Raw genomic sequence first — 12,426 nt, 5'->3', positions numbered from 1 at the left:
CATACAGTTGAGCAGGTTGTGTACTGCACAACTCTAAAGGCTGCTGCATATGTTACTATCATAATAGATTTGTAAATTATGTAACAATTTCTGGTCAAATCGGTACAGGGTCTTGAGGAAGGGACACCCTTTTTAGTTCACACAGAAGTGCCAGATGGTCCAGGGGGGTGCTGGCAGAGATACCAGCCATGGGAACTGAGCTTGGCTGACAGCACACAAAAGACACAGGTTATCTGGGGTGGGAGCTCAGGTGAGCCTGGGGCTCCAGCTGGTCATGGAGGGGAGGTTCCTGGGCCCTTACCATAGGCAGCAGCAGGAGGGCAGCCAGGAAGGCCTGTACAACGCTGGTCATGATGTTTCTCAGCCCAGAAGGAGGCTCAGGCCACTGCTGCCCGCCTCTCACTCACAGCAGCTGCTGCTCAGCCCCAGGTATCTACAGGCTAGAAAGAAAGGAAAGGCATGAATCCTGCGGGTCCAGCGGCATAAGAGGGGCGGCGACAGCCCCCCACCCCTACCTGCATCAAAGCCTCCAAGGGTAACCCCCCTCCATGCCTTTGTGCTGTTCTTTATTCTTCTATCCCACAAGCATCTGCCGAGTGCCTACTCACTACCAGACACTGGTGATACAGCAGGGAACACGCTGGGTCGGGCGCCGTCGGACTACAAGAATGGTCTGAATGGCTTTCTCCTCTGCAGCAGGTGACCGTGTCCCCAAATCTCCCTCCACAGGAAGAGAGTTTTAGCTGGCACATGCGTGCCCACCTGGAGAGGACATTTCCAGGTCCCTCTTGCTCTCAGGTGCGGGCATATGATGAATTTCCCACCTATGGAACGTGGGTGACAGTGACACGTGCCACCTATGCACCACCTGTCCCTAAGGCATCACGTGCTCACCCCTGCTGCTCTTTCCCCCTCCCCGATGCCGGACCCAGGTTGGACAGAGCAGCCAGGACAACACCGAGAGGTGGGGAGCGACACACCAAAAGGAGCCAGGATGACTGAGTGCACCCGCGGCGCTGAGCCAGCCCGCCAGCCTGACAGCCTACCTAGCTTCAGGCTGCTACGTGCCCTTCTCTCTAACTCACTCACTCATACAGGGCCGCTTTGTTCCACCAGCCGAGCCTGGTCCCCAACAAACATAGCCTCCTTTCACCCTGCCTCAGCCCACTTGGCCTCCAGGATGAAGCCTTCACCAATGCAACAGACAAAAAGAGTGACTACCGAGGAGGATGTGCCCGGACCTCGAGGACCTTCCCCCCAGAGCTCCTGGGGCTCTGAGGCCCGAGTCACTACTGAGGACCAGAAAGGGCACGGGCAGTCGAGTGAGGAGCCTGAGGGAGCCCCAGCACATGCCCAGAGGAAGAGTCCGGTCTGCTTCTACAACTGATCGTTAACACATATTCCCTGCAAGCCAGCAATTCTGCATCTGGGTATCTATCCTAGAGAGATATTTGTGCTTATACAGAAAGAAGCATATGCAAGGATATTCACTGCAACATCATTTAAAATAGCATCAACAGCAAAAAATGCGGCAGCCAACCATCCATCATGCAGGCACTGTTAATAGGCCCCTGCGTAGCCATACAATGAAATACTATACAGTAATTAAAATTTTTTGTTACTATTAAATTATTATTAAAAAGATTGAGTAGGCCCATGTCAGGGCCACCACTAACCCACAGGTGCCTGGTTTAAGAGGCCCATGGGGGCTGCCTCCCAACCATGAGTCCTTACACACCCCCCATCAATGGGCAGAGCAGCCGGTACCCTGGGGCCCTTTGTGCCCCCAGTGGCTGCCTCCCACGCCTCCCTCCCTCTCTCCTTGCCTCAACAAGCTCCCCTTGGCCTCTCCAAGCTCAATCTGGCGACAAACGAGCACTCGAAAAGGAGAAAGAAAACCAGCTGCAGGAAGGTTCAAGGAAAAGGGGGTCCGTTTTATCTACCCACTGTTCTGCCTTTTTGGTGCCCACTTGGAAATACTGAGGGACGCTTTGGTATCCCCAAGAGATGCTCTGAGAAGCCCAGGGGGGCCATGGGGATGCTGGCCCAGCCTCTCCCCCAGGTGTCAGGAAGGACTGGGCAGGCTGGGGAAGCAGTGGCCTCAGCACCCCCGGGCACCCCAAGCACAGGCTTCAGCCTCTGTACCCACTCCCAGGACCTTCCATACACCTGGTGGCCACAGGCTGCCTCTGGCATGATGTGACACCAGTGGTCCGCAGGGGGGTTGGCCACCCCCACTATCCCTGGGGAGGCCAAGGCCCTGTCTGCAGAGAGCTGGTGCTCCCTACCCACCCGGCTGGAAGAGAGGAAGGCCGGGCCCACAGCTTCTCAGCAGATGCTACAGACTGAGGGCCTAGAGAAGCTACTAAGGCAGAAGGCCTCCGAGACCTGGATTGACTCTCCTGCACGTAGGACAATGTCAAGCCAAGGCCTGGTGGGGTCTGGGGCCAGGGAGGCTTCCACCCAGGACAATCCTGGGTGCCCCCAGCACCTCCCTCGACCCTCCTGGCAGGGGCGAAAGCAGCCACAGCCTGTGGCCTGGGCCTGGGTTCTGGCCTCAGCACTTGGCCACAGTCAAGACTTTTGCTTCTGCGGGTCTCAGCCTTCTTAGCCGAGAGGAAGGGGACTCACCATGTCAGCTCCCTCCTTGGCCTGCCTCACAGCCAGCCGAGCCCAGACAAAGCCAGAGGAGGGAGATGGGTGCATGGCCTGTGTCTCCAGGTGGACACACGGCGCTCCTTCCTGGAGGCCGTCGCCCTTGTACTCCCAGCAATGTGCCACCAGAAACACATCTCTTGGGAGAGACCTCTGCCCTGGGACACAAAGCAAGTTTCCTGGAGGAAGAGGCCTGGGAAGAGGGAAGAGTGCTCAGGGCCCCCTGAGATGGCAAGAGCACTACCCCCTTCCTTCAGGACTGGGTTCCCACAAGTGGAGACTCACGGCCTCCTCCCCTGAGCCCTGACCCGGGACGCAAGGTGAGCTCTGACCTCTTAACACAGTCCTCAACGTGGGCTGCTCAGCACAACCACTGAGGACTGTTTAAAAATACCCCTGCCAGGGCTTCCCTGGTGGCGCAGTGGTTGAGAATCTGCCTGCCAATGCAGGGGACACGGGTTCGAGCCCTGGTCCGGGAAGATCCCACATGCCGTGGAGCAACTAGGCCCGTGAGCCACAATTGCTGAGCCTGCGCGTCTGGAGCCTGTGCTCCGCAACAAGAGAGGCCGCGATAGTGAGAGGCCCGTGCACCGCGATGAAGAGGGGCCCCCGCTCGCCGCAACTAGAGAAAGCCCTCGCACAGAAACGAAGACCCAACACAGCCATAAATAAATAAATAAATAAATAAATAAATAATAAAAAAAAATACCCCTGCCCAACTAAGTCGGAAAGCCTTGGGCTGGGGCCCGGGTATCAGTGTTGTTTAAGCTCTTCAGGTGATTCTCATGTATAGATAGGATTATAAAGCCTCCATTTTAACCGTAACTTATTAGGACCAAGAGGGCTGGCCTGGAAGAGCTAGTGGCTTGCCCAGCTGGGGGTGCCCTGGAGGGCAAGCGGGTGGCAGCGGGCAAGCAGAGAAGGAGTTTGTGTTTTGAGGACTGGCGCGCTCCTCTCTTTCTCTCTCTCTCTCTCTCTCAGACACACACACACACACACACACACACACACACACACACACACACAGAAACAGGTCTACAGAGAAGAGCATAAAGACACGTCAACTCCACAGAGAGAGACATTTATCCCCAGGGCACGCACCTGAAGGCATCAATACAAACACCCATGTGTGGAATACACAAAGGTGGAGATTCCTTCAGGGACTGAGAGACAGCTCCACACACCTTCACAGAAATGCAGAGGCACACTCAGAGCACAGCACAAAGGTACGTGCAGATGCATCACACAGCGATTTAGATCTTCACATATGTTTATCAAATTATTGATGCATATAATCACACACACACTCATTCTGCAAAGGCATTCAGATACTCAGTGGCAGTTAGATTTATTTGGATTCAGATGTGGCTGCAGGTACACATACATATGAGCATGCGCGGACACACACACACACACACACACACACACACAACACACACACACAACACACACACACACACACACACACACACACACACACACACAAACACACGATGCCCAGACTTGCGGGATGCTTATCCCTGCAGTGGATTAAAAACAAGCTGGAGCAAGCAGAGGTCCCCGCCTAACCATCCCCTCGCTCTGTGCTTTGTCACCAGGCTGCTCAGACAACGCGGTGAACCAGGAGGGCGGTGTGCCCCCAGCCCAGTGCCCCAGGGTGGAGGGGTTGGGGTACTCTCAACACGAGGCCTCCTCTGGCACTAGACCCGGGTTCCTGATTCCCACTTTTGCCCCTTCTTGTTCACCTTCCCCAACTACAGTCCACCCTCTGCCCGACAGGACACAGACACTCACTAGCCAAGAGGTGGAAAGAGGGAAGCTGGGAGCTCCCAGGCCTTGACCTTCCCACTCCCGACCTCAGCTGGAAACCTCAGGGACGACCTCCTGCAGCCTCTCCAGGATGGTGATCTCAGCCCCCAGCTCTTCTCCCCTGACCCCCGCCCCGAGGCCACTGGGCACAGCCCCTGCGGGACAATGCTCAGAGCTTACGGTCTGAGGCCACCTGTCCCAAACCTCATGCTCCTCTGGACAACATGCCTGGCTCCTCTGTCCCAGGAAAGCACTTTGAGATGTGTCCCCTGGGTCAGCCACTCCCAGCCCTGTCCCCTGCGCCCTGTCCCAGCTGCCTCTCTCCTCTGGACTTCCCCAAGCTGCCAGTGACCCTCCCAAGGGCCAGGCCTGGCCACTGCAGCCTGGGGTTGGACTCTCCCCTCCCTGAGGATGGATGCTGGGCTCTTTCAGCCCAGCCACGCGTGTGGCTCTGGATGACCTGGGCACTGATATTCCCAGGTGCTCTCTCTTGGGTCCAGGCTCTGCTGGGATAAACTGGCTTGTGCAACTAATCTGAGGACAATTAAACTACCTCCTGGCATTTAGCGTGGTGGACTCGTGAACCATTTTGCTAGGGTTTTAAGCTTAAAGACCTCAGGGAAGCCACTTAACTTTTCTCTGCCTCAATTCAATTATATGTGAAAATGGAATAACAGTAATACCTACTTCATAGATGTTACTGGGAGGCATCAACCAATTGATATAAGTAAACTATGGAGAGAGGAGTATAGCCTGGCTCCCAGTAAGGGCTATACATGTGTTAACTATTATTATTATCTTACCACTTTGTGTTCAGGTTTTTCCACCTTCCTGCTGACACCTCCACCACCATAAGCCCTCTGTCATATTCAAAATAGGAACATCAGGCCTGCTGCACTTTTATTTGCTAATGGCTAACATTTATTAACCACTCGGTACATGCCAGGCACTCTTCCAAACAGTCAATATGCATTAACTCATTTCACCTGCCCCAAACCCAGGCAGTCGTTCCTAGCATTATCCTCATTCTATAGCTGAGGCGACTGAGGCACAGAAAGGCTAAGCAACTTCCCCAAGGACACACAGCAAGCATGCAGTAGAGCTGGGAAGTGAACCGAAGCAGCCTGGCTCCAAAGCTTGCGCACTCCATCCCTATGCTCCTGCCACTCTCTGTTACTGGTAAAAGGAAGACCAGCTCAGAGTCCATTGGTACCCTATTAGTACTCTCTCACATCCCTGGGGACTGGCCAGGCCCTCTGCTACCCCTCTGCCCACACCCTCTGCTACCCCTCTGCCCACACTTCTATATCTGAAGCACCCTCCTTAAGAACAGTGAATTATAGACACAGCATTTCAGACCTGAAATGGACTTTAAAGGTCACCTCCCCCACAGTACTGAGTTTCCTGTGGGGAAACTGAGGCCGGGGGGTTGGGGGAGACACTTCCCAAGGTCACACAGGAGACAGTCCTGGAGCCCTGCCTGGCGGGAACGCACGTGTCCCCCTTACAGACTTGGGAGGACCTGCCCTCCTCAGGCCCCATAAGCCCAGCGACTGGCCTGGGGCGGGAACAGAAAGAGCAGCTGTGTCCTCCGGCGAGCCACTGCGCCAGGCACGCAGGAAGACGGCGTCATCAGTCAGCACACCGGAGCCGGCGGTGACTCACCGGGCTCTGACTTTCCGCGTGGAGTGGGAGGGGACTCGGAGACCCTGCAGCCACCTCCCACACTGCCCCACACCCTGCACGACCCTTTCTGCAGCCCCCCAGCTGAGGGTGGTCCAGCTCCTGGGCTGGGGCGCTCACCCCTCTCCAGCAGCTAGTGCAGGGCCCTCAGGGGAAGCTTTGATGTCTCTCCGCTGCACCCTCCCGGGCCAGCCGTGAGCAGCACAGGCTCCTTTGCCTCCTGGGAGCCCCCCCACAGTGGGAGGGCAGCATCGCACTCCTCCTCTCCATGGGGCCACACAGCCCTGGGTCCCTCTTCTGCCCTCATGGAGCTGAGGCTTCTCCTATTGGACTCCCCTGGCCGCTCAGCATCCCTCTCCACCGTGGGGCAGTGCCAAGCCTGGACACCACACCGAAGATGACCCAGGCAAGGTGGATCGTTCACCTCCCTTGCTCTACACACGCTCCCTTTATTAACGAAACCTGAGCAGCACCCACCTCCCACTTCCTCCTCGCCCGCCTAGTACAGAGGACCAGAGAGGGAAGCCTGAAAGATGAAACACTGCCCCTCCAACAACTCACCCCTCAAAGGGAGGGAACTTGACTTCTTTCTGGGAAACAAGAACCTCTTTCCTCCTCAATAAGGTCAGAGCTGATAAAGGTCAGTGTCCAATGCCGGAGTGAGGGGTGTTCGGGCAATCAACGGATTAATCATTAACGCTGACGTTCCCCTTTCAAAGCCTGGTCCCCAGAGTCCTGTGCACAGCAGGTGACAGAAGCCAGGTCCCTGGAAGGCCTACGATGATTCCACTGAGGCCCTGCATTTTACACATAGGGAACCCGGGCTCAGGGTAGGAAAAGGCTGGGCACACATGCACACAGGTAGCAATATCCCATTTCACAGGTGAGGGTTTGAGGCCCATAGAGACCCAGAGCCTTTCCCAAGGTCACGGTGCAAAGCCCTTCCACACTGGCTAGTTCAGGCACATCTCCTGTCCTGGAGGGGTCCTGGGAGTCCTCTGCCAGGGACAGCTCCCCAGGGCCTGAAAGAGGATGAGGGGAGAAGAATGGGAAGGAGGAAACAGAAGATACCAGAAAGGGGAAAGGAGGGACGGGAAGTGACGGAAGGCAGTGGGAGGTGTGTGGGGAGAGGGTGGGAGGGAGGGCACAGGAAGCAGGCTCTGGTTTGTGGATAGTTTACTGAGCACCTCCCAGGCGGGGGGTGAGGCTGGGGCAAGGTGGGATGGAGAGCACTGCCACCTGCGCTGACCCCTGCTAGCCAGCAGTCCCTCCTGAGTAGCTGTGAGTCCCTGGAAGGGCGGGCCAGCTCTGACTGGCAGGTGCCCTGGCACCTGGCACAGGTAGAGCATGCGGTGGGGACCCTCAAACCCTGAGGAGTGCCGGGTGGACGGGTTTAGGAAGGTGAATGCGGGGTGTCGAGGGACCCAGCAAGATACCAGGAATTGGGGGTGGACGAGAGGGTGGAAGGCTGGTGCTAGTCTGCGGATGCCAGGGACACTGCAGCCTAGTTCCACGGGAGAGGGCTGGGGGCACTGAGGAGTGTTAAGCAGGGCAGTGAAGTGCTAAGCTTCCCATTTAGGGAGTATTCCTCAGAAAGGTGGTGAGCTGAGTGGAAGGAGAAAAGCGCAGGCAGAAAACCTATCCTGGATTCAGGGTAGAGGTGATGGGGGCCTGGGCAGGGAAGGGCAGCTGGAATGGAAAGTGGGGGACAGAATCCAGAGGCTTGGGCAAGTGGGAAAAGAAAGTCTCCCTGGCCCACCCCTCTGGGGAAATGGCAGGAAAGAAACGTCAGAAGGGGACAGACAGGAGGGATAGGAAGAAACCAAAGGCAGGACCCGATTCACCACACGACCTTAAATCAGAAACTGGGACATCGGAAGTGCCCGCAAAGGAACTGTATGTTTATTTTTTTGTCTCAGCCACCCTTCTCTGATGCCCATTTTTCACGAGGGAAAGGTGACAGCTAAGGCAATGCCTGGAGCTGGGATGAGAACGTCCAGATATTCTACAAGGCCAATCCAACCTCCTACCACCACCTCCAGGAAGCCCACCCTGGCTGCACCCACCTCCACTGGCCTCACCCTCCTCTAAGAACTACCAGCCCTAGATGAGGAGCCCCTTACTCCCGCCTGGGCTGTTTCAGGTCTCGTCCTTCTCTTCGTGAGTTTGAAGCCTGTCTGGGAACAAGGGGCATGTCCAGGTTTCCCTGAGGTTTTCCTACTGGTGGAGATGGGCATGCCCCTGGCCAAAGAGGGTGAATGGGAATGGGGGCTCAGGACCTGTTTGGTGAGCTTAGCGACGCGCTGTCCTTTCATTTTCAGGCATGAATGTTGTCTCAGGGTGTCCTTAATGCAGGAGGTTTATCACATGAACACAGCAGAGACCTGTCTAAGGTAGGATGCTGAGGCCAGGCATTAAATAGATGGGCACCCTGAGCTCCAGGCAGGGTGAAGGGAAGCATCCAAGGCCCCCCCCAGGGCGGCTTGAGCCCCCAGGACTAAGCCCCTCCCTTCTTCCACCTCTTAAACCACTTCTCTTCGCTAACCTACAGCCCAGGGGTTCACAAACCCTTCCAGCAGGTCAGATCCGGCCTGTCACCTATTTTTGTACAGCCAGTGAGCCAAAAATGTTTTTTAATTTTCAAATGGTCAGGAAAAAATTAAAAGGCTCATACTTCATGACACAGGAAAATTGTACAAAATTCAAATTTGTGTCCATAAATAAAGTTGATCAGAACATAGCCCTGCTCATTTGCATAAGTATCATCTATGGCTGCTTTTACGTTATGACAGCAGGATGAAGCAGTTGCAACCTAGTGTATGGTCAGCAAAGCCTAAAATATTTACTATCTGGCCCTTTACAGAAAAAGCCTACCCACCCTCACGCAACAACACACACACGCTTTCTCCACTCAATGCAACGTGCATCTGGACGCTCATTAAGGAAGACTTTGCGATCTTCGTTGGGCAGACGTCTGAGTCCCCAGGTGTGTCAAGATCTGTGTGAGAGGGTGTGTCCCATTGTCCGTATGTCTGTCGTGCTCTGCTGTTGTATGTTTGCCCCAGCTCTCTGGCAGGTGTCATGGGAAACCTTTATGCCACCCCGGCAGTGTGTCACTCCCTCTCTGTGTGTCACTGTGGAGGTGGCTGTCACCATGTGCCTCTGACGGCATCCAGGGCTCAGTACAAACACGCCGCAGCTGAAGAGTTTCCAGCCTGCATGTTGCCAGGCAGCTGGACCACTAGGCCCAGACCAGTCAGACCCTGGACTTGTAGATTCCTCCATTCAGAGGTGGCCGAGGCTTCCAGGGCCTCTAGTCCCACCTGTCTGGGGCATGGGACCTCTGCTCACATACCTCCCCAGACAGGAAACCCACTGTCACCCCAAGTGTCGGCTCCACACTGGGTAGCTCTTGGGGAAGCAAGGCCTTCCTGGCACTGAGCTGAGCCCGTGCTCTGTGCTTGGCACACCTTGGTTCTGCCCTCTGGCAGACAGCACAAGGTGTCCTCTGCTTAACAGTGCCAGCCCTGGGTCAATGAAATCTTCACCCCTAAGAGGCCAGAGACCTGGGACACTGAACCTGAGGCCACATCCCCAGGAAGAAAGCCACCTCATGGCCTTAGCTCTTGTCTTTCCTACCCTCTTAGTTGTAGATACTGATCTCTAAACACCCATTTTGTTTTGTTTTGTTCATTCAACACAAATTGAGCAAGTGTCCCAAAGTAGGAGCATGGCAAAGAGGGGTGGCCGCACGAAAAAGGATGTATTCCAAAGTGTTTCTCCAGTCCACGCCCTGCCAGCCTAAACCTTACACAAAACAGGACCTTAATGAATCTTTTAGCCTGATTAGTTCTTAGAATGTAGGAAAGAGTCCTTCAAGAGGCTCCCCAGAAATAACCCCTCTCACTGCACACAGGGGCGAACAGAATCATACGGTCTCGTCCCAGACGCAGAATCATGGACGAACTACCCACCACAGGGGAGGGAAGGCACCAGGTTCGCCTCCCTGGTCACCCCACACACACTTGTTGATGAATTGTTTGAAAGATCTGGACAGGGCCTGCCCCAGGGTGTTCTATCTCTAATTCATATACTCAAATTTTGACTTGTGTCCAGACTGGCACCTCTGCTTGCCCTCCCCAAAGTCAGTGGAGAGCAGGAGCCCCAGACTCATCGGGGGACTGGGGGTTCTGCCAACCCAACCTGCACCCAGCACCAACTCAGACTGGGCCCCTGAGAAAATCTGAGTGCTGCTGCCCCCCAACCAAGGCCCATACATAGTTTTGTATCCCCTTCAGAAGCCCACAGCCTCTCAAAAGCCTCTAGCCTGACCTTCACAATGCTTGTCTGCCTCTGCCCAAGAGGGTCCCAAGGCAGGGTGCCCTCCACAGACTGTGTAGCCCCCTCCCATCCCCCAGCCACCCCCCAAGCAGTGCTGCTCACTAGAAAAGCCAAATGCTGTGTATTTTCTTTTGGTGTGTGTGGGAAGGCGGGGGGAGCGGATAAAGGAGACATGCACCTGCACTAAAAGCATAGAAATCATCTGGAGAATTTAGCAGGGGTCCTCCATCCTTCCCCCAGCAGCTTTCAAAGGGGGTCTGAACACGGGCCAGGGTGAGCTTCCACTCCCAGCTCCACGTGAAATACAATCAGCTCCTGGCTGGGCTCTCCCCTGAGCGTCTAGCTCCATCCATTGGCACCCTGGCCCCTTCGGACCACCCCCCACCCAACCTGCAAAGGTCCTGCCTGCCCAGGATGTGGGCCCTAGCCTCCCACAGCTGCAGCACGAGCCTGTGCCTTTAAGGCAGCGGGCAGGGGTCTCATCTCAGGCGAGCCCACTTCAGCCAGCGGAGGCCAACGCTTTTCTCCCACACGCCCCCGTGGGGCGTTTCCTCGCGGGACCGCAGAAGCCCAGGCATCCGGACCCCCACCTCTCTGCGCCGCGGGAAACCGAGAGACGACGCTTTTGAACAATCCCGAAGGTGTCACTACAGGGGGACATTCTCCGCCGGCCCATACTCCACCCTCTACACAGCACATCGCTTGCCCACCCCTCAAATCCCGTGAGGACTGCGGTACCCAGCCCCCAGGGGACCCTCCAGCTTCGCCTAGCCGCGTCCGTCTGCCCTGGGAGTAGGGAGACAGGTCCCTGTGGGTCCCTCCGGCCGCAGTGCCTTCCCTGCCCCTGGTCCTCCCTTCTGGCACGGAGAGGGGCGCGAGGTAGCTAGCTGACCCCACCCCCTGCGAGCTGCAAAAATCGGTCGCCCCCGAGCATGATCCCAGATATTGGGAGGGCGGGGGGGGGGCGGCGAGAGGGAGGGTATCAGACAGTCGCGCAGGATGGGAGCAGCGGCGGGAGACGGCTTCATTTAGGTTTCGGGAGGTTGGCCCCGCTCTGGCCCTGGCCCGCTCTCCGTCGGTGAAGGACGCTGCTTGCGGAGACAGCCGAGCTGGAGGAGGGGCTCCGTGGTCCCCAAGGGGCGAAGGTTCTGGAGTCGGGGGAGGGCGGACAGGGCTTAGAGGGGCAGGGGCGGCGGGGCGGCCCTTACCTGCTCACAGCGGGGCCTCGCCGCGGGGCCGCGGGCTGCGGGTCGGCCCGGGGCAGACTCCGCGCGGAGGGCGCGCAGCGGCGAGTCCGCGCCCCGAGCCGCCCGAGGACGGAGAGCGTGTGCGCTCAGCAGCGCGCGCCGAGCCCGGGTCTCCGCGTCCGTGTGTCCGCCGGCTGCCGGTAGCCGTGGGTCCCTGCGCGGCAGAGCGAGCTTGTGCGCACGCGGGGACCGCGCTCGCCTGGAGCCGCCGCTGCCGCCGTCAGTCGCCGCCCGGGGCCCGAGCGCTGCGCCCCCCGCCTGCCCTCGCCCGCCCTGCGCGGCGCGCCCGCCCAGCTGGGTCTGCGCTGCGGGAAAGGCGCCGCCTCCGCCGCGAAGGCAGGCCGGGGGCAGGAGGGAGGCGGCCGACCACCGCCTTCCCCCGCGCACTTCTCAGGCTGGGGGTGGGGTACAGGCCAATGGGCGCCCGGGGGAGGGGTTAGGCCGGGGATGGAGGGGAGCGGGACCCCGCCCGCAGCACATGGGAGCAGGAGCTTCGGCGCAGAGACCTGGCGGGGAGGATGCGGAGGCAACAATTCCCCTCTGTAGTTCGGCTTCTGGGGCTCAGCGTCGGGCCTTCCCCGGGGCTTACCGCCCTCCTTTCAACCCTCCCAAGATACCCAGAGCGAGAAACCCTCTGCCTTCTGCCTCCCACGTCCTCCTGATTCCCTGTGTGAGCCAGCTCCTCCTCCTC

At 57.5% G+C, this 12,426-nt stretch overlaps 1 protein-coding gene across 4 annotated transcripts in view; it reads right to left on the bottom strand.

Annotated features, from left to right (window-relative positions):
- Positions 1-12,015, bottom strand: part of ADCYAP1R1 (ADCYAP receptor type I) — a 51,487-nt gene extending 39,472 nt beyond the window's left edge. For 3 of the 4 annotated variants that reach the window (XM_082471964.1, XM_082471965.1, XM_082471966.1), the window contains exons 1-2: positions 11,697-12,013; positions 302-440 (exon numbers count right to left, since the gene is read on the bottom strand). In XM_082471964.1, coding sequence (XP_082328090.1) covers positions 302-352 — 51 coding nt within the window. In that variant the 5' untranslated portion in view covers positions 353-440; positions 11,697-12,013. Of the gene's footprint in view, positions 1-301; positions 441-11,696 lie in introns of all 4 variants that reach the window. The other variant, XM_082471967.1, reaches the window with a different exon arrangement.
- Between the last annotated feature and the right edge of the window lie 411 nt (positions 12,016-12,426).

This window comes from Balaenoptera physalus (assembly GCF_965194825.1).
Source record: "Balaenoptera physalus genome assembly, chromosome: 8".
In the NCBI taxonomy this organism is placed as follows: Eukaryota; Metazoa; Chordata; class Mammalia; order Artiodactyla; family Balaenopteridae; genus Balaenoptera; species Balaenoptera physalus.
Note: the sequence above shows the minus strand (reverse complement) of the source record. Positions and strands in the feature narration are given on the sequence as shown.